The sequence below is a fragment of the Antedon bifida genome, chromosome 6, assembly GCF_963402885.1.
Source record: "Antedon bifida chromosome 6, ecAntBifi1.1, whole genome shotgun sequence".
Lineage (NCBI taxonomy): Eukaryota > Metazoa > Echinodermata > Crinoidea > Comatulida > Antedonidae > Antedon > Antedon bifida.
In genome coordinates this window covers 11172390-11194900 of record NC_136231.1, presented here as the reverse complement: position 1 = coordinate 11194900, position 22511 = coordinate 11172390, and the positions used below count along the sequence as shown (strand labels likewise).

Here is a 22511-nt window from a genome sequence, read left to right as displayed (position 1 = left end):
TGCCTGCTTTTTATTTTGGGCATATACCGCATCACATGCTTGTGCATATCTAGCACTTTCCTGATCTCCTGTGATTTGTGATCATTATCTGTTATTAAAAACAATCCACTTAATATGTTCCCTTATAGAAGTATTTTAACACAACTTGTTATTAAGTTGCAAAATACTGAAATTAAAGACTGCCTGAACCCAAAACAAGTAAGTGCCAGACAAAAAGCCTAAGGAAAAGCCTAGAATATTTTATTTATCCTTGTTTGACCAATGTTTGACCAATATTTATCCAATTGTTCTGGAGGTTGTCTTTAATTTGAGGTGATTTATACAGCCGATGAAATCAAATTTGAAAGTAGTCTGTAATTGGATTTTTATGGGAGTGTCGACTTGTAGGTACTTTTGGCTAGTCTTCAACATAAGTTGCTCTTAGAGTGGATACGATAGTCTACAATTGAAGATGCTTTTAAAATTGGGGTAGGGGGAAGTATTAATAGAAGGTAGTGGGTTAAATAGAGGGAGACCTGCATTGAATATTTGAAATGGACTGTAGTCTTCAAAAAGAAGTTGCTCTTAGATTGGATACGTCACTAGTCTACAATTGATGGTGATTTTTGAATTATAATGCAGTATTAAATAGAAGATGGATGGTTAATTAGAGAGAGAACTGCATTGACAATTTGAAAATGACTTATAATTAATTAAAAAATCACCAACCTTGGAATCCAGATGTTCTGCAATATCCGTTGTAAAATCTTCAATTAGATTAAACTGAACATTAAATTTCTCCAAAACTTTTACTGTTGATCTGCGATTGATATGTGGAAAACACCCTCAATCACAGAAAACTCTGTTGAGTTGATACCTTCTAGCGTGGATGAGTTGGAATAAACAATGCTGAATTCAAAGAAGTAACCACTTCCCGACAGATTAATGGCAAGATCAGTGAAGTTGGCCCAGTCATGGATTATATCTACAGTGTTGTTGCTGACGAGCTCTGCATCAGATACTCCTGGGCATTTTCCATGGATGTGAAGAATGTCCCAGATTTTGCACAATTTCAGCCTGAAAAAATCAAAAAATCATTGAATAATTCCTTTTTTTCGTAGAATATTTGTATCAAACCTATGGTGTATTACCAAAGCTTGATAGCCTACAGTATATTGGAGTTTAGAAAGAATTGTGTTAAAACCTACACTGGTATCCAATATAGAGATGCAAGGCTGAACCTCAAATGGATGGTTCTCCATAGCATCAGCCGTAAACGTATACTCATTGTGCTTTGGGTCACTAGATGCCTCTTCTTCAGCTTGCTTCTCAGAATACCTGTGAACCAATTAGTTATGTTGGTTTGTAATGATATAGGCATTATGGTTATGTTTGTTGCACGCCACACATGAGAATACAATTTAAGACTTTGGACAAGACGATACAAGCCAGTTCTATACTACAGTAACTCTACAGAAAACTCTACTTCAACTCATTACTTCTTAAATTGTGACTTACGTTGCATTGCCTGTACTTGGACCTCCTGTTGTATTTGTTGCTCTCACACCCCTTGTTGGGTCTTCAGTTGGGGGAGAAGGATCGGTCATTGCTAATAACCTCAACTTCAAGACTCTCGTACAAAGTACCGGTTTGTGCTGCATTAACAATTTCTGCTTGAAGGTTAACTAACTTATCATGTTCAAGGGTTGAATTGCCTGTAAGGAAAAAATATTAATTATTGTTTAGATATTAAAAGAATAGGTAATTAAATAAAATTCAACTCATTTCTAAACATATGAAACTGAAAAAAGAAGAAATCTGGATAGATTATGTGATACTTTAATATGGTTAAAGAAAGCTATTTACTTATTATATATACCAAACTGGCAAGATTGTTAACAAGATCTTCTTCATAGAAAACATCAACAGGAGCCACACCAAAGTCAACCATTATAACCGGTGTAGTGATGATGTCAATTGGGTCACTACCACGTATAAGTATCCAAAGAGTCTGCCAATCGCGATCAAAATAGTTCTCGCCATAAATGCTGGAGTCAGGAGTTGGCATGAACTGAACGTTTGGATCTTCTGGAACCCATATTTCTCTTTCTATTAATGGCAATGATGTCGAAAAAGTTGACAATTTTAAATATCTTCATGGAAACAGCATGTTGAACAAGTAGCTTCTAGAGTATCACAACGTATCGGTATTATTCGTAGATTAAGATATTATATTCCAAATTTTGCTTTAAGACTACTTGCTAATGCAATAGTATTACCTTGTTTTGATTACTGTAGTAATGTTTGGTCAAATTGTAACTTAGAACTTGTTAATCGTCTTCAAGTACTTCAAAATAGAGTAGCTAGAATCATTCTTTATGCTGATATGTACACCCCTATAACAGAATTGATGTCCTCACTAAAATGGAAGAGTGTCCATGACAGATGGGAAAATGATTTATTAATTATGCTATTTAAATGCCTACAGGGTTTAGCACCATCTTATTTAACAAATCTATTCAAATTTATGGACACTTTTCACACAAAAAATACAAGAAGTCAATCAACAAAAACTCTAAATGTTCCAGCATGGAACAATATTTATGGAAAGAGAATGTTTAATTATAGAGCATCAACCTTATGGAATAATCTTCCTGTACATATCCGTAAAAATTATGAGACACTTAGTCAAGTTGAATTTAAACATCTTGTATAACTTCTATTGTACATAGTTTTAATATAGCTTTTACTTTTATTTTTCTTGTATTTTTTTTCCAAATCTGGACCTCTTGGGAGACCAGTACTTGTGTATTGAAAGAGCTATTCCAGAATAAAGAAAGATTTGTATTGTATTGTATTGTATTGTATATGAACATATCTCCATCCAGCTGCCCGTTATTTGACATGACATAGTGACCTTGATGGTACACATCTAAGCGTTGAGGATTGGCATACCAGATGCCGACAACTATTTTCTGATCTGGAGCTGTGTTCAGGAAATGAAGTCATAACGTTTGAGGATTCGTTGAACTCTCATATACATCTCATAAGTCTCTCCAATTGCAACGATAGACATAAATGTGCTGATGCGCTCTTGACATGTGTACCCATGACACCAGCCGTGATCTTTAGTCCATTGATCAAATCAACATAACCGTTAGACGATTGGTGAAGACGTCGTAATTCTGTGTCAGGATCAAGACTTTCAATAATCAACATAGCGTAATCATAGTCATAGCATTCAAAAGCCTGCCAAGATTCATGCCATATGCAGTCTTCTGTACCAATGATACCTTAATGAAAAGAGCAGATTATATAAAAGATCACAGCTACAACACAGTGATTTTCCTACTCCTCAAAAAAGGGATGCCACAATAAAATTGCGTGCCCAGTCTCGGTGAATGGACTGGTCTTGTTTCAAGAGTGCAACTTTAATAGGAGGAAAGATTTAGGGAAGAATCACAGTTTACAAAAGCTAAAATTCAACATTAAAGCAGACAACCAACCTTTATGTGGACATTTTTCATCATAAGGAATTTTAAGTCCACGTCTCGGATCTCTATCCCACTCGTATGGAGAATCAGGAATAACATAACCAGGCCGTGATCCTCCTAGAATTCCACCATCTTCATCTCTGATCATTGCTTTCTTAAATGCATCACAATCCATCTCCACGCAATCAGAAAGATTAACTTTACTGTTAAGATTAAATGAAAAGTGTAATGTATTGAACTTGATTAATATTACTTGCTACCAATTATTTAAACTTCCTTCACCTGTTACCATATATATTATGTTAACCCACTTCTATATAACCCTGGCTACTTAATGGTCACTAATGGCTAAAGTAGACCCTCTGCTTAGACCACTAAACATTCCACCTTGACAGATTAATTACCCATTACCGATATTGTTATTATAATATATAGTAAATGTAGAATAAAGAATAAACACTTCAGTGCTAGCTTTCAACTATAACAGAACTTGTCTCTCTCTCACTTATTTGTATTGTAAATCGGTACATTACACTACAGTGGCGAGGAGAATGGCCCTTATTGGCAAAATTGAAGAATTTATTGAAGGAAGGGAAGATTGGTCACAGTTTGTTGAGCGTTTAGACTTTAGACTAGAGTCTGAGGAAGAAGAAGAACAACAGGAAACTGATTGGCGGTACGCTGTCAATAACCAGAGGCTCTACGCAATAACCAACACGATATTCTACCAACAACAGCAATCTAACTGGATTTCACACTGTATTCGGAGACAGAACTATGATCCCTGCGAAGTTCTTACATTTTATGACCAAAAAAGTAAATTGATAGGAAGACCGAGCCCAAGTATACTTCAGAGAAATATAAACGCTAGTCAACTAGACCGAGAAGACTATATAAGGAAGTGCTTCCAGCATCTTTTATAGAAGACAATAACTACTATGTCCAGTAGTCATTAAGTTGATTAAGTTATGTCTTGATGTTTAATTTTAATTTTAAGTGTAAATAGGTTGGGTAATCATCAGGAATAGTCCTGAACAGGGAGATGAGCGCCCCTGCCCACCGATGAGTTTCGGGATCCCTTTGACCCGGAGGGAGAGTACCCGTCAGGGTTACAGTTCCCAGGTTTTTAGTTGTTTTTAAAATTAATTAGTGTTCCATGACCTTCTCATCAAAATTAACGTCTCTCATAAAATTAAGAAAAGTTGTGCTATGTCAACATAATGTCAATGACGGCGAAATGTCCCCAATATTGGGGATAGCTATGAAAACAAATAAGTAAGTAAGTAACTTGTATTTCAAGGCAAAAGAAATTACTACAGAGGAGAAGAAACAAGCAACACTGTTAACAGTTATTGGCCCATCATCTTATAAGCTTTTACGAAATTTGGTTACACCAGAAAAACCCAAGGATAAAACATTCGATGAGCTGGTAACAGCTATGAATGGGCATCACAGTCCAGTGCCTAGTGAAATTGTACAGCGATACAAATTCAACTCACGCTTTCGACGTGATAATGAAACAGTGCCTGAATTTATGGCATCGCTTCGATCGATGGCAGAATTCTGTAACTTTGGAGCCTCGCTCAATACAATGTTACGAGATCGTCTAGTTTTTGGCGTCCGTAATCACGGAATTTGGTCTTTTGGCAGAAAAAGCACTGACACTGGAAAAAGCTGTTGAAATTGCAACTAGCATCGAAACTGCAACAAGAAATGTAAGAGATCTGGCGCAGCCAACCTCTGCAGCTGCAGTTGAAAATGTAAACAAAATTGCTTACAAAAAGAAGTCAAAATTTACGGAATTGTTCAAAAAATGTCCAAAATTTCCACTTTTTAAACTTCAAGAATTATGCTATAATATTGCCATTTATGCACATATATTATGGTAACATCATCTTATAAAGCCATAGTAACTAGTTGTGTAAAAAAATAAAAAGGTCTAAATTTTGACATTTTTCGAAAAATTCACTGCGGGGGACCAAAGGAATTTTTTAGAAAAATTGCCAAATTTTCTTCTTTTTAAAATTCAATAAGTATGCTATAATATTGCAATTTATGCACATATATTGTGTTAACATCATCTTATGGAGACATAAAAACTAGTTAAGTCAAAAAATAAAAGGGTAAGTATTTGGCCATTTTTCGAAAATTTCACTGCTGGGGACCGAAGGAATTTTTCGAAAATTTGCAAAATGTTCACTTTTTAATATCCAATAATTATGCTATTATATTGTCATTTATGTATATATATTGTGTTAACATCATCTTATAGAGCCATAGTAACTAGTTATGTAAACAAATAAAAGGGTCGAAATTTTGCCATTTTTCGAAAATTTCAATGCGGGGGAAAAAAGGAATTATTTCGAAAAATGGCAAAAATGTCCACTTTTTAAAATTCGATAATTATGCTATAATATTGCAATTTATGCACATATATTGTGTTAACATAATCTTATGAAGCCATAAAAACTAGTTATGTCAAATACAAATAAGAAGTCGAAACCATGTTTTCGCTGTGGAAAGAATAACCATTTGCCAGACAAATGTTATTTTAAGCAAACAACTTGCCATTATTGTAACAAGGTAGGACACATTCAATCTGTTTGTCTTAGCAAAAAGAAGTGGAAGCCCCAAACAGTTAAAAATGTTGTGGCAGATGAGCCAAGCGATGAACCAAGCAACATAGCTACAGAAATGTATGAAGAATTATTTGGAATAAAGACCACGTCTAGTCCTCCACCTATGAAAGTTAAGATACTGTTAGATGGTTTGGATACTGAAATGGAAATTGACACAGGAGCCTCGGTATCAATAATGTCGCAGACGAAATTTAGGCAATTATGGCCTGAAAGAAAACTTGAACCATCGTCAGTTAAGCTACGTACGTACACTGGACAAATAATGGATGTTTTGGGTAAAATTAATGCTGAAATTACATACCAGAGTACTACTACAATATTACCGTTAACGATTGTGCGAACAGATGGACCTACCCTAATTGGTCGAGACTGGCTTCAGTTTATAAAGTTGGACTGGCAACAAATCAAGGTAATAAACCAATTAGATTTAAGTTCACTGCTTGGTAAATACCAAGAAATATTTAAAGATGAACTAGGTACCCTTAAGGGTACTGAAGCAAAAATGTATGTTGATAAAGAGACAATGCCAAAATTTTGCAAAGCCAGAAATGTTCCGTATGCTTTGCGACAGAAAGTAGATGACTAACTTGAAGGCATTATTGAACCTATACAGTTTTCAGACTGGGCTGCACCAATAGTTCCGGTACTTAAGGCAGATAAATCTACCATTAGGATCTGTGGTGACTACAAAATTACTGTAAATAAAGCAGCCAAAGTTGATCAGTATCCTTTGCCCCGAAGAAAAATTTACTAAATTGGACATATGTCACAAGCGTACCAACAATTACTCTTGGATAAAGATTCTCGAAAATATGTTGTAATCAACACTCAAAAGGGACTTTACAATATACACGGTTGCCGTTTGAAGTCTCTTCAGCACCAGCGATTTTCCAGCTTGTCATGGAAGGACTATTACAAGGAATTAAAGGTGTTACAGTATACCTGGACGATATATTAATTACGACAGGAAAGAAAGATTTTGAGCATTTCGAAACTCTTGAAACCGTCCTAAAGCGACTGGCAGATGCTGGACTTCGTCTAAAAAAGAGTAAGTGTGTTTTTATGGTTAAATCTGTTGGTTATTTGGGACACCTGATCGACAAAGAGGGATTGCATCCCACAAACGCCAAAGTGAGAGCAATTAAAGATGCTCCAGCGTCTCAAAACTTGACAGAACTGAGAGCTTATTTGGGATTATTATCTTATTATGAAGTTTTTACCAAACTTATCCAACACACTTAATTGCTCTGTTATATGCCTTACTTCGTAAGGATAAAGCTTGGAACTGGACAAATTTAGAACAATCTACTTTTGATAAATCAAAGGAATTGCTACTTTCCTGCAGAGTACTTGCACATTATGATCCAAAAAAGGAAATAATATTATCGTGTGATGCATCTCAATATGGAATTGGGGCGGTACAGAAAGACCAATCGCATTTGCATCTAGAACACTTGCGGAAGCGGAAAAAAAGTATTCGCAAATTGAGAAAGAAGGTTTGGCATGTGTTTTCGGAGTAACGCGATTTCAGTCTTACATTTATGGTAGACATTTCACATTGGTAACAGACCATAAGCCATTGCTGGGTCTTATTAATGAGGACAGACTTGTGCCTAGCCAAGCATCAGCTAGAATCCAACGTTGGGCACTGAAATTAGGTACATACAAATATACATTAAGATTCAAACTGACAAAGTCCCATGCCAATGCGGATGCCTTAAGCAGATTACCATTGCCAGGAAAACCAGAATCAATTCCACAACCTGCCGAAACTGTTCTATTGATGGAGCCAATGAACCAATCTCCAGTTTCCACAGCAGATATTAAAGGTTGGACGGTTAAAGATCCAACACTTTCTCGAGTTCTTTACTACATTAAAAAGGGTTGGCCCAATACTAATCCAAAAATTGAAAACTTGCAACCATATTGGATGGATCTGACAAAGAGAACTCTCTACACAAGATGGATGTATTTTGTGGGGAAAGAGAATTGTTGTTCCACAGCCTGGTAGAAAACAGTTGCTACAAGCACTACATGACGGTCATACTGGAATTGTCAGAATGAAAAGTTTTGCTCAGGATTCGTTATGGTGGCTTATATGGACAAAGACATATCAAAGCAGTGCGATACATGCCAATCCAATCAAACTTTACCACCTAAAGCACCATTGCACCCATGGAATTGGCCAAATAGACCATGGTCACGATTACATATCGACTATGCTGGACCATTTATTGGAAAAATGTTTTTAATACGATGCATACTCAAAATGGCTTGAGGTAATTCCGGTAAATTCCTCAACGACAAATACCACAGTGGATAAGCTCAGGCTTATATTTGCATCGCATGGATTGCCAGATAAAATAGTATCCGACAATGGAACATGTTTCACCAGTGATGAATTTCATACATTCGTAAAGCGAAATGGAATAAGACATTCTTTAACAGCCCCATATCACCCATCATCGAATGGTCTTGCGGAACGTGCTGTACGCACATTTAAAGAAACAATGAAACGTATGAAAGATGGATATATCGAAACAAAAGTCGCAAGATTCTTATGTTGTAATTTGTATGTTCTTGTTATCAGTTTCTTCTTTTTAGGACCCAAGTGGAAATAAGTTTTTAACTTTTCTTGGCATTCCTTGTAATCAAGGCCTGTTTTTTCCGTGCAATTGTTTTTCTATTTTCTATGTATTATATTTTATTGTTTTTTAACCTTGATTACCAAATAAAGTTAAAAAAAAAAACAATTCAAGATTCCTATTTAAATATAGAAATACACCTCATAGCACAACTGGCAAAACACCAGCAGAATTACTGAATGGCCGAAAATTGAAAACGCATTTTGATCTTTTACACCCTTATCAAGCAGATCGTGTTATCACTCAACTTGAAAAACAGAAATTAGCCCATGATCGTCATGCAAAGAACGCACTTTTGTAGAAGGAGAGTAGGTGTATATAAAGAACTTTAGAGGACAAAATCTGAAATGGTTACCCGGAACAATAATATTAAAATCCGGTCGCATCTCATTCAAGATAAAACTAGAAGATGGACGAGTTTGTCGTCGTCATGCCGACCATATCAGGAAGCGTTATAGGCCTGTTCAAACTCATTAATCCAAATCTGAACAGTGGAAACATCACAATCGACTGTCGAAGCACAGTCTATTACTGCTCAGCGAAGAGTATACCTTACTCGCGATAGAAAACCGCCGGAAAGATATGGACATTTTTAATAACTGAAATATAGAAACTTTTATGGACATTATTACTGGACAATTTAAAATGTTGATCTTATATTTTACTTTATACAGTGCATTATACCATATACATTTAAAGTGTTATTAAACCATAACTTAGTACAGTGCTGCTTTGATTCAATTATAAATAAATAGCTTAGAATTGTTTATAATAGAAGGGAGGGAATGTAATGTATTGAACTTGATTAATATTACTTTCTACCAATTATTTATACTTCCTTCACCTGTTACCATATATATTATGTTAACCCACTTCTATATAACCCTGGCTACTTAATGGTCACTAATGGCTAAAGTAGACCCCTCTGCTGAGACCACTAAACATTCCACCTTGACAGATTAATTACCCATTACCGATATTGTTATTATATATAGTAGATGTAGAATAAAGAATAAACACTTCAGTGCTAGCTTTCAACTATAACAGAACTTGTCTCTCTCTCACTTATTTGTATTGTAAATCGGTACATTACAAAAAGTATTGTAGGTAAGTGTACTAGGTTGATGAAAATAATGCAACTAGCAAGTAAGGATACACAATGATTACATTTACGTAACTTGGATAAATGCAAGTGGTCCGTAGATATATAGGATAAATACTATTAGTACTTACCCTAAATTAGGTATATGTATGTAAACCCTGTTCTTGTCTCTGACTGTTACCTTCTTTGTACAGTACCTACAGCGGACATTGGGTGGATACCATCATCATTTGATGGATTGGTCATAGTAGCGTAATGATCTTTCTTACACGCAGTATCAAAATGAGCGAATGTGACATCTATTGATAAGAAAGAGCAAAATACCTTTATTTGTAAATGAATAAGTATGTTGAAATATATTCATTTGGTAAGTTTCACCAAAAATGTATTCCGATATTAAAGACATATTTTATGATAAAACAGTACTAAGCGACAACCTCAACATTACAGTGGTGATAACTTGGATACAATGGCAATTTTATGTTATCCAAATAAGCATTCAGCTTCATGTGTAAACAGTATGAGTATACGTTTCCTGCAATAGAACTCAACTGGTTTGTCCAAGTAAGGACTAGGTTTGTCCAAGTAAGGACCAGATTATGTCATGCTTTTACATACCTTGCAATCTTGTGCTTCCAGCAATAGCTGGGTAATTATGTATACCATGAAATGGAAAAAATGGAGCACCATTATCACCAGACATGAAATTTGCCCTCACGTATCCAGCATTTCCATTGTCTGGACCACAAGGTGCACACTGTTTTGCACTTTGACCTGCATTCTCCGGTTGATTCTGAAATATTTACATGAAAATGGGAAAATGTAATATTTTATTCAGAATTTATAAATTACGTGTCTGATTACACAATGGAATGGCATTATCAGTACACGTTAAGAAAAAGAAGGTAGAAGAGTAAGAAAGTCCTTTGACAAATTTCCTTATGAAAGTCAAGTATGCATATATAATATCTATACATTGATTTTATTTGACAGAATGCAAAATATAGTTCCCCAAACTGACAAAATAATAACATTTGAAAAACAGAATTAAAATCTTTTAAAATGAATAATAAAAATGTTCATATTTATTGAAAATGTTTATATCTTTTTTTTGTGTCTTTTTTGGGTTTCCCACTTTTATTTCATTGTCATTAACATTGTTCCATTCATTATGATTTTTACATTTATACATTATCTAATCTAATTCATCATAATTGCTTAATTACAGTATTCGGTTTGTAACATGCTACAAATGTTTATATTCTTACTGAACCTACCTGTAACTCATCGCAATCAAAGAACAGGCTTGTACCAATTATAAACGATGACTACATTCTCACACATACTTATCAACAGCTTCATGACTAAGAGAAGATGGCCCAATGACAAATGGCATCACCCCGATGTTGTTGTCTAAAATCTAAAATGTAAGTTACTATATAAGGAAAAGAGAAGTATTTTGGTATTGCTTACCTGCTCCAACTGTGTGGTGAATTACATTATCCTGAATTGCATCCCGATAGCAGGACTGAAGCCATTATGAAATGTATATTCACGTACAAACGATGGACTTTCTACAGTAACTTCTCCAATATCCAAGAAAGCAACTGAATAATGTGGCTCATAAAAATCTGAAACAAATAAATAAGTGTCACTATCGAATGAATAAGTGCCAGACAAAAACCTCAGGGAAAAAAAAGTTACAATTACAGAACTAACACTTTCCAATGTAAGAATGTTCCTTTATAGAAGTATTTTAACACAACCTGTGTTATTATAATGTATTATTCTGGTCCTCAAGCTTTACTGGAAACTGAGGAAATTCGGATTAGGCCCTCCACGGACCCTCGACAGCCAGCAGTGCAGCGCCTACCAGATCAGCACACCGGGAGACAATCCCCTACTTTTTTCAAACAGTGTACCACGTTCTTTAATGTGCACTGTTAAGTACACAGGACCAACGGCTTTACATCTCATCCGAAGAATAAGGCAATGAGAGTAAAGCATCCTGCCTAAGGAACCATGGTGGTCTATTTATAATTATTTTCTCTCAATCTAATAACAATCATTGCCATGATTCAATAAATTGTTTATTAATTAAAAATATAAAAATCATCACCATTAATGACCAGAAATAATGAGTGATAGAGCTGATAATGTTAGTTTTCCCAACGATTATATAATCTTAAGTTTCCAAAGAAGGAAAGAAGGCAAATAAAGAGAATGCTAGAAGTTTGGACTGGCAAACAGTTTAGTGTACACATAAACAGTAGTTACTGGCACTGTATACTTCAACACAAAGAATAAATATTCTAAATATTTATTTCTTAGGCTTAATACTTACAATAGTTGATTAGATCCACTGCTAGCACTCTTCTTCCTTAGATTCATTCGCATAGTCTGACATTTTAACTTAAGGTACCTTCTCTGTGGGTGCTCAAATGAAAACTGTCAATGGATGTCAAAGGTTGAAAAAGCAATGCGTTGCTCAATTTCTAAACAATAACCCTGTTGTACACACATTTGACTGGATATTTGTTTAATTAATGTACAGTATGTATGCATGTATGAACATGCTCGCCTGCATCTTAAATTGAGAGGATCTGTGTGTGTAGCATCCAATAAGAATTTAGTGAAGTTCGAGAAGCTGGGAAGAGCAACCCTGTGTTGATCTGGGCCTCCGTGGATAAATTGAACTTATTATACCTATTCATGGTAACAGTAACGTTTGTTGCTCTTAGAGTGGATACGGTAGTCTACAATTGAAGATGCTTTTAAAATTGGGGTAGGGGGAAGTATTAATAGAAGGTAGTGGGTTAAATAGAGGGAGACCTGCATTGAAAATTTGAAATGGACTGTAGTCTTCAAAAAGAAGTTGCTCTTAGATTTGATACACTAGTCTACAATTGATGGTGATTTTAGAATTATAATGCAGTATTAAATAGAAGATGGATGGTTAATTAGAGAGAAAAACTGCATTGACAATTTGAAAATGACTTAATAATTAATTAAAAAATCACCAACCTTGGAATCCAGATGTTCTGCAATATCCATTGTAAAATCTTCAATTAGATTAAACTGAACATCAAATTTCTCAACAACTTTTAGTGTTGATCTGCGATTGATATGTGGAAAACACCCTCAATGACAGAAAACTCTGTTGAGTTGATACCTTCTAGCGTGGATGAGTTGGAATAAACAATGCTGAATTTAAAGAAGTAACCACTTCCTGACAGATTAATGGCAAGATCAGTGAAGTTGGCCCAGCCATGGATTATATCTACAGTGTTGTTGCTGACGAGCTCTGCATCAGATACTCCTGGGCATTTTCCATGGATGTGAAGAATGTCCCAGATTTTGCACAATTTCACCCTGTAAAAATCATTGAATAATTCCTTTTTTTTCGTAGAATATTTGTATCAAACCTATGGTGTATTACCACAGCTTGATAGCCTATATTGGAGTTTAGAAAGAATTGTGTTAAATCTACACTGGTATCCAATATAGAGATGCAAGGTTGAATCTCAAATAGCATCAGCCGTTGTAAACGTATACTCATTGTGCTTGAGAATTGATAGATGATTTCTACTCCTGGGTCACTAGATGCCTCTTCTTCAGCTTGCTTCTCAGAATACCTGTGAACCAATTAGTTATGTTGTTTTGTAATGATATAGGCATTATGGTTATGTTCGTTACAAGCCACACATGAGAATACAATTTAAGACTTTGGACAAGACGATACAAGCCAGTTCTTTACTACAGTAACTCTACAGAAAACTCTACTTCAACTCATTACTTCTTAAATGTGACTTACGTTTTATTGCCTGTACTTGGACCTCCTGTTGTATTTGTTGCTCTCACACCCCTTGTTGGGTCTTCGGCTGGGGGAGAAGGATCGGTCATTGCTAATAACCTCAACTTCAAGACTCTCGTACAAAGTACCGGTTTGTGCTGCATTAACAATTTCTGCTTGAAGGTTAACTAACTCATCATGTTCTAGGGTTGAATTGCCTGTAAGGAAGAAATATTAATTATTGTTTACATATTAAAAGAATAGGCAATGAAATAAAATTCAACTCATTTCTAAACATATAAAACTGAAAAAAGAAGAAATCTGGATAGATTATGTGATACTTTAATATGGTTGAAGAAAGCTATTTACTTACTGTATTATATATACCAAACTGGCAAGATTGTTAACAAGATCTTCTTCATAGAAGTCATCAACATCAACAGAAGCCACACCAACGTCAACCATTATAACCGGTGTAGTGATGATGTCAATTGGGTCACTACCACGTATAAGTATCCAAAGAGTCTGCCAATCGCGATCAAAATAGTTCTCGCCATAAATGCTGGAGTCATGAACTGATCGTCTGGTCTATTTGGATCTTCTGGAACCCATATGAACATATCTCCATCCAGCTGCCTGTTATTTGGCATGACATAGTGACCTTGATGGTACACATCTAAGCGTTGAGGATTGGCATACCAGATGCCGACAACTATTTTCTGATCTGGAGCTGTCATAAAGTTTGAGGATTCGTTGAACTCTCATATACATCTCATAAGTCTCTCCAATTGCAACGATAGACATAAATGTGCTGATGCGCTCTTGACATGTGTACCCATGACACCAGCCGTGATCTTGTGGTCCATTGATCAAATCAACATAACCGTTAGACACAATGACGATTGGTGAAGACGTCGTAATTCTTGTGTCAGGATCAAGACTTTCAATAATCAACATAGCGTAATCGTAGTCATAGCATTCAAAAGCCTGCCAAGATTCATGCCATATGCAGTCTTCTGTACCAATGATACCTTAATGAAAAGAGCAGATTAGATAAAAGATTTTACTACCATTGATGTCTGTAACCATCATGTTTGAAATTCTATAATCCTATAATTCTAAGTCCACGTCTCGGATCTCTATCCCACGCGTATGCAGAATCAGGAATAACATAACCAGGCCGTGATCCTACTAGAATTCCACCATCTTCGTCTCTGATCATTGCATTCTTAAATGCATCACAATCCATCTCCACGCACTCAGAAGGATTAAAGACCCCTTCCCTTCAATTTGTGACGTTTTGTAAAAATAATACATATATATTACTTTAAAAACATTAAACAAGGTCATTCCTTGTCTTAAATGTACGTTTTATGGTAAATTATGATAAAAAGTGAGAAACAATGCACTACCTATGTAGCTCGCGGCGAATGACCTCTCGTGGGCAGTCTTTAGGTCTAGCCTAGATAGGCTGAGTTTTGTAGGCCTAGCCGGTAAACATCGGTAACGTACGAATATCGTATGCTAGTTATATACCTAGCCTGACGTTGTATAGTTGCTACATTAATTGTCTTTTTATATTTGCCAGACTCCGTTGATACAAAATGGGGAAAACCTGGTATTTTCGGTGAAAATTTATGAGTCTTCCATTTGTTTTGGCCTCACGATCAATCAAAAAGTGGGTGAATTACAGAAGAAAAACAAAAATATCAATCCGCACGCAATGCATTTTGGGATTTATAGCGGGCCGCTAAAATTACTAGAATCAACTTATTTTTCACATTTTTAACCATTTAAAGACAAAAAAGTTACCATATAATATTTATTTTTACATTAATTGTAGTTTGTGACCTTAAATTAGATCTAAAAAACGTAGGGAAGGGGGTCTTTTTAAATTTACTGTAGTGTTAAGATTAAATGAAAAGTATTGTAGGTACAGAAAGTGTACTTGGTTGATGAGAATAATGCAATTAGCAAGTAAAGATACACAATGATTTACAATAACGTAACTTGGATAAATGCAAGCGGTCCGTAGATATATAGGATAAATACTATTAGTACTTACCCTAGATTAGGTATAATTATGTATGTAAACCCTGTTCTCGTCTCTGACTGCTACCTTCTTTGTACCTATAAGCATTCAGCTTCATGTGTAAACAGTATGAGTATGCGTTTCCTGCAATAGAACTCAAACAATGGCAGTTGTTGGTTTGTCGAAGTAAGGACTAGGTTTGTCCAAGTAAGGACCAGATTATGTCATGCTTTTACATACCTTGCAATCTTGTGCTTCCAGCAATAGCTGGGTAATTATGTATACCATGAAATTGAAAAAATTGAGCACCATTACATGAAATTTTCCCACACGAATCCAGCATTTCCGTTCTCTGGACGAGGTGCACGCTGTTTTGCACTTTGACCTGCATTCTCCGGTTGATTCTGAAATATTTACATGAAAATGTTAATGGAAAAATGTAATATTTTAATCAGAATTTATAAATTACGTAACTGATTACACAATGGAATGGCATTATCAGTACACGTTAAGAAAAAGGAGGTAGAAGAGTAAGAAAGTCCTTTGACAAATTTCCTTTCGAGTGAAAGTCAAGTATGCATATACTGTATAATATCTATACATTGATTTTATTTGACAGAATGCAAAATAGAGTTCCCCAAAATGAAAATATAATAAAAATTGAAATACAGAAAAAAAAAAAAAAACATCTTTTAAAATGAATAATAAAAATGTTCATATTTATTGAAACTGTTTATATCTTTTCTTTTTTTTTTTTTTGGTTTCCCACTTTCATTCATTATGATTTTTACATATATACAGTATTCGGTTTGTAACATGCTATTTAATGTTAAATCTTACTGAACCTACCTGTAACTCATCGCAATCAAAGATCAGGCTTGTACCAATTATAAACGTCCATTCTCACACATACTTATCAACAGCTTCATGACTAAGAGAAGATGGTTCAATGACAAATGGCATCACCCCGATGTTGTTGTCAGCAAGAACAAGATCAGTCATTTACAGCGGAACTCGAAATTTGGAAAAAGACTCCATAATCCCAATTCTTCCAGATGAAGAAATTGGCAGTCTGTGTGCAGTCTCTCTGACCATCCCTCGTCATGAACACCGTGCAAAGAAGTATGGCCTTCGTTGTTGCTCCATTGACTTTCAACGTCACAATCTCCCCACTGACATGGTACAGCACCATCTCAGAGCCTACCACAGTGTTGTCTTGTAGGATGACATCTCTGGAGCTCTCAATTTCAATACCTGCTGGCCACGATATATCCTCAGCATTGTAGCGGTCTTGATATGTACCAGGAAAGACAGAACAGCAGATTAATCTAAAATGTAAGTTACTATATAAGGGAAAGAGAAGTATTTTGGCATTGCTTACCTGCTCCAACTGTGTGGTGAATTACATTATCCTGAATTGTTAGTCCTGAAGTACCAAACATCCCGATAGCAGGACTGAAGCCATTATGAAATGTATACAACCGCTGGACCTTCTACAGTAACTCCTCCAATATCCAAGAAAGCAACCTAAGGGAACATTATACTTACCCGTTGATTAAGTTAATTAACAATTGGGATGAAATATTTTACAGTACTTTGTACTTAATTTATTATTAACATTAAAACATATTTTAGTGTAAATTAAAAATAATTTTATTTTATAGTTGTTTATTTATAATTTAATTTAGCATTTACTTAAACTATAGGCTTAATATAATTAAGTTAAGTTATCTTGCCCAGTGGGCTAGTCACAACAAAAACAAAAATCAAGCCCTGCTGAAATGGAAGCCTTATAATTCTTTTTTGCACTTTTTTTTATAAAAAGAAGAATTATCTGCAATTGCGCCATTGGCTGCAACAGTATTTTTAATTAATGATTTATGGTTTTTTTCAAATAACTACTGCATATATCACAATATATCACTTTTTAACAATTAGCCAGTAAATCATGGTCTGGTGTTAACATTCTGAATTTTCCACTGATGCAGTGATGCCTGAATTTCACTACACTGCATAAAATATTAGTAAGCCTATTATAAGATTACCTTTTCCTTCAAATAGAATACAGTAAATGTCCATCTGGGTCTTGTCTTCTAATATGTGATGCTTCAAAACACATATCCAGTCGTCTTCTGTTGGTCATTTTGAGATTTTTTTCTTCTGAAGAAACAATAACAATTCTACTAATTTTTTAATTAATTATTAATTATTAGGTCGTACAGACAGTGACCCAACAACTTTATGTCTTGTCTGAAGAATCACTCAAGAACACAGACAAGTCAGCACAGATCTCGAATTATAAAATATTGCTTATTGAATCGATCAAAAGATGTGTACGGCGTAACAGTTAGCGTTATTTAAATATTCCTTGTTTTTAACTATATAAATATTGACTTTTTGGAACTGAAGTTGATTTATAAAAAGCATATAGGCCTATTTACATCGTATTTGTTACATATAACCCTGAATAGTCTTTGGTTTGGTGTTTAATATAGGACATGTGGATAGATTGTACTGTATTTATTAGGTATTGGTATATAGGCTAGGCCAATACTAGGATGATAGGTCCCAGCATGTAGGCTAGCCTGCTGGGCCTAAAAAAAATAAACCTTAAACCAAAATTACATTTCCTAGTTTTTAGAATGAAAGCTGTCAACAGAAAAACCAATTGATATCTAAGCTAGGCCTAATTGAATATAGGGTCTTCGGCCTAGGCTAGCTTGATACTAGACTAACGATATAGCCTTTATAGTAATAATACTAGCCTAGCTAGGCCTTATAGGCCTAACCCATTCCCATAAAAGAAAGAAGAAGAAAACAGATCTGTCATATAGGCCTAGCTAGCCTAACTAGGCCTAGAGCTATAATAGACTATAGGCCTAGCTAGTAGGCCTAGGGTACGGGTGCTGGTCAACCCGTACCCAAACCAACCCGTACCCATGCCAACTCGTACCTAAATATTTGGCTTACTCGTACCCAAGTTTTTGGCTTACTCGTACCCATTATTTGGCTTGCCCGTACCCATTTTTGGCTTACTCGTACCCATTATTTGGCCTACTCGTACCCAATTTGAATAATTACTTGTAATGGTTTGATCGGCGCAAAACTAGTGGTATGCTTTTGCCGTATGAATATTTTTATATTTAAATTGTTTTTTTATTTTACAGGTCTCGGTGAAATGTGTGCTAATAAAAATGACCATTGATTTGATTGTAGACTTCGTTTAATTAGGCATATATTTGTTAACATTTATTTAAATGTAGTATTATAGTTTTATAAACGTATGTTTGATGTGTCTTTTTTATTTACGTAAGAGAACATTAATTAATAAAAAAATATTTTAACTGTTGTATAGTTAGTATTACAATTCAATTAAGCCCAGGTAAAGTACCAACAACGTATAATACTTATCAATTTTCCCTGATTACCTTCGATCAAGTAATTATTATTTCTATTGTATTGGTATATTTAAAATTGGTTGAATTAACAACGCCCTGTTTTAAGCAAAAAGCCTGCTGGGCTATGGGTTCGAATTACTCGTAGATTTCGTGCTACGTGTTTTTGCTGACCGGGATTAACCTTTTATTATAAAAAAAACACGCATTTATAGGGCGGCCCGGCGTCAAAGAGACGACTCAGTAATGACGTATGATCGTTTTCCATATATTTTATTTATTAATAATTCAGTGAAATGATCATATACACGTACTGTCGTACTGTAAGGCAATTAAACATTTTGGCAGATTTTCTTCTATAACAGCTACGTGTTTTTGCTGAATGGGGATTCCTCTTTAATATAAAAAAAACCGCATTTGTACGGGTCCATTTGTAGTGTGTCCAAAAATAGACAACGCAATGTGGCGTATGATCGTTTTCTATTTATTTTTTTTTTCTTAAATAATTCAGTAAAATTATCTGTTTGTTTACGGTGATTAAACATTTTTGGTAGATGTTTGCTCAATAACTTACAGCTACGTGTTTTTGCTGACGAGGGATTCCCTTTTTTAAAAAAAATACGCATTCTATAATGTGTCAAATAAGACAAATGAATGAACTACGATCGCTTTTCCATGGCAACGGATGTCGTCTTATTTACTAAAATAATATAAACGTTCTGAAGGCCTACCTACACGTGTCTGAGCACTTACGTATCTTTCAGCGATAAGATGATTTTTTTAAGGTTTAGTAGTATTTATTTCGGTTTTTAGTCATAATAATACAGTAATAATCATTATAAAATGAAAACGTAATAACAGCAAATGTCGTCGTTTGTAATTAAATGTTAAATTATTGGAGGTTACCTTTTATTAACTCTCACATCCGTCATTGTATACTAGATAAACGGCAATAATCATAATATACTACTAAATGCTCATAGCAGCAATGAGGCTGGTATCCACTTAAATAGTTTCGTGATTTTAAAATACGAGTGACTACTTAAAAATGTATTAAATATTTTCGAAATGTTAAAACAGTTTAATATTTTCCAAAACTTGCAAAACAAAACAACAAAAACCATTCGTTTTAAAACGATTTTCAAAAAGCACATTACTTCATTATCTGTAAAATAAAATGAAAATACAAATTATGTATAAAAGATATTCATGTTTACTTTTAATAATTCAAGTTTTCATCATCACAGGCTAGTGGGTATTTCAATTTCCGTGTACTACTATTCGTAGAGAATAATAGATTAATAAACTCATAAATGAAAAAAAAAAATAGAATGCAGCACAGCCGACCACTGACATCTGACAGAGCCATATAAAACAGCGCCCTCAAGTATTAACTTGACCAAATACGACGTACGCAAATACGATGAAAGCTGTGCTTTTTTCGTACGAGTCTGTACATATTATTATACTTTTTAGGTCAATAGTTTTTGCCATTTATTAATATCGAACATATGATTGGTATCTAAAAATGTAATAAAACTGGGTTTAAATGTAATATAAATATACTTTAAATAGCATTAAACTTGGGTACGGGCCAGCCAATGATGGGTACGGGTCAGCCAATGATGGGTACGGGTCAGCCAAAATTTTGGGTACGAGTAAGCCAAAATTTGGGTACGAGTTGGTGGGTACGAGTTGGCATGGGTACGGGTTGACCTGTATTCCTAGAGCTAATACTAGGCCTAGGCCTATTATTATGATTATGCCTAGGCCTAGGCCTATTCTATTGTTGCATCCACTTTTACCTTAAAAAAACCAATTTGTATCCAAAGCTAATTTGATACGAAGACATCCTTCCACATTCCAATAAAAAAACTACTAGCTAGGGGCCTAGGCCTAGCTAAGTATAAAAAGTGTATTGCTATACAATACAATACAACGGATAGGCCAGCTAGGCCTAGGCTAGGCCCACAATTTTTGAGACTCGTCAACTTATTGTTTCGGAATGCAGATATTTTTTGCCCCGTCGATATAAAATATTTTCCCGTAGAAGTAATTATTAGTTTATTACTAATTTTTCTGTTAAGGTAGTATAAGTATAGGATTTGGTAAATCATTTAATACAAATAAATATAAGTAGAACCACCAGAACTATTTCCGCTATACAGCCCTATTTAAAAATGGCCTGGTCTAAATTAACATTCTACCTACTAGGGAACGTAGGTTGGCCGAGGCACTCTGCTTGACTTTCTAGGCCCCCCACACTACAAGTCCTAGGCCTACCCGTTAGGCCAGTTTCTCTCGCGTTGTGGTAATAAGGATACGCAGCTAAAGTGAATTTCCTCCGCTACACTGAACCACGAGCTAAGCCTACATATTTAGGCTACCGATACTCGTCAATTTATTTTTTATGGCATCAATGCTACACATTTTGCCCATTGATAATACATTTTCTCGTACTAAAAGTACTTATTAATTTAATTCATTATGTCTATACTTTATTTATTTAGATATTTAGTTTCCGTTTCTTGTTGAATAAACTGCAAATAAATAAAGCTATTGTATTTCTAAAGGTTCCTTTAGCAAAATGGAATCATCTTTCCTATAGTATATAAGAATACAAAAATATTTAGGATCTCGCTATTTATCTGGGCGATGTAGTCTGTGGGGTTAAAGAATACTCGAGCGGAAGAATACAACACATAATAACCATATCTATTACCAGTAAAACAGCGTCCTCTCTTATTATTTCGCGTAGGTTTCAAATAACGGGGAAAAAAAGTTAAGTAATATCTAATTAATGACTAATAATTACATTACATTTTAATATTTAATAGCATAAGTGTGTTCCACTCATAAAAGAGTATTAATAATTCCAAAATTGTAATACAGTATATCGAAAAGTTAGATTTTTATTAGTGATAGAAATTTAGTATTATTTGGATAAAATAAAACTGTAAAAACATCATTCAAAAACCATCGTGGAAAAATACTTAACCAACTTCAATTTTGTTCAAATTTGGTACAATAATTCTATATGTATTTATTTATCTTTAGTATAAAAATTGGGTAATTTACTAGAATTTTAGATGATTTGGACATTTTTTATTTTTCAAAATATGATGCCTATGGTTCTACTATACATTTACAACATTTTTTTTACTAAAAGTGCGCCTAAGTTATTTTTTTAAAAAAACTTGATACTAGTATTTTTCTTTTACATTATAACATTTGTGTAGTAAATGTTTCTTCTCATAAGCTATTATAGTGTAGGCCTACATTTATATTATAGTAGAACCCCTCGTTTAATTGGGGACAGCTCTTTTTACTATTTCGCCTTAACGTCTGTTTTTTTAACATTCGCCATTTACATTGCAAATTATAAATGGTATTATTATTTTTTAGTGGATTTAGAATAGCTAGAACATGTGT

At 34.6% G+C, this 22511-nt stretch overlaps 2 protein-coding genes across 3 annotated transcripts; both read right to left on the bottom strand.

Moving 5' to 3' along the window:
• Positions 1-971: 971 nt before the first annotated feature.
• Positions 972-10610, bottom strand: LOC144845212 (fibrocystin-L-like). Of its 2 annotated transcripts, XM_078702395.1 has the most exons (4): positions 10478-10610; positions 3486-3676; positions 1498-1694; positions 972-1056 (listed from the first exon to the last, which is right to left on the bottom strand). In XM_078702395.1, the coding sequence occupies exons 2-3, from the start codon at positions 3646-3648 to the stop codon at positions 1561-1563; spliced, it is 297 nt and encodes a 98-aa protein (XP_078558521.1). In that variant the 5' UTR covers positions 3649-3676; positions 10478-10610; the 3' UTR covers positions 972-1056; positions 1498-1560. The 2 variants fall into 2 exon arrangements, with proteins under 2 accessions (XP_078558521.1, XP_078558520.1); XM_078702394.1 differs by lacking the exons at positions 3486-3676; positions 10478-10610 and adding an exon at positions 1846-3087.
• Positions 10037-14410, bottom strand: LOC144845627 (uncharacterized). The gene is made up of 4 exons (XM_078703062.1): positions 14026-14410; positions 13674-13870; positions 13350-13494; positions 10037-10183 (listed from the first exon to the last, which is right to left on the bottom strand). The coding sequence occupies exons 2-4, from the start codon at positions 13814-13816 to the stop codon at positions 10037-10039; spliced, it is 435 nt and encodes a 144-aa protein (XP_078559188.1). The 5' UTR covers positions 13817-13870; positions 14026-14410.
• Between the last annotated feature and the right edge of the window lie 8101 nt (positions 14411-22511).

Bases quoted from the DNA above. Each gene is read 5' to 3' on its own strand.
- LOC144845627 (XM_078703062.1), bottom strand. From the start codon at position 13,816: ATGCAGCACAAACCGGTACTTTGTACGAGAGTCTTGAAGTTGAGGTTA. The intron at 13,495-13,673 runs GTAAGTCACATT...ATTGGTTCACAG, and splicing joins CCAAGTACAGGCAATAAAAC to GTATTCTGAGAAGCAAGCTG. The intron at 10,184-13,349 runs GTAGATTTAACA...TTACAAATAAAG, and splicing joins TCTCTATATTGGATACCAGT to GTATTTTGCTCTTTCTTATC.
- LOC144845212 (XM_078702394.1), bottom strand. From the start codon at position 2,047: ATGCCAACTCCTGACTCCAGCATTTATGGCGAGAACTATTTTGATCGC. The intron at 1,695-1,845 runs GTAAATAGCTTT...TTTTCCTTACAG, and splicing joins CAGTTTGGTATATATAATAA to GCAATTCAACCCTTGAACAT.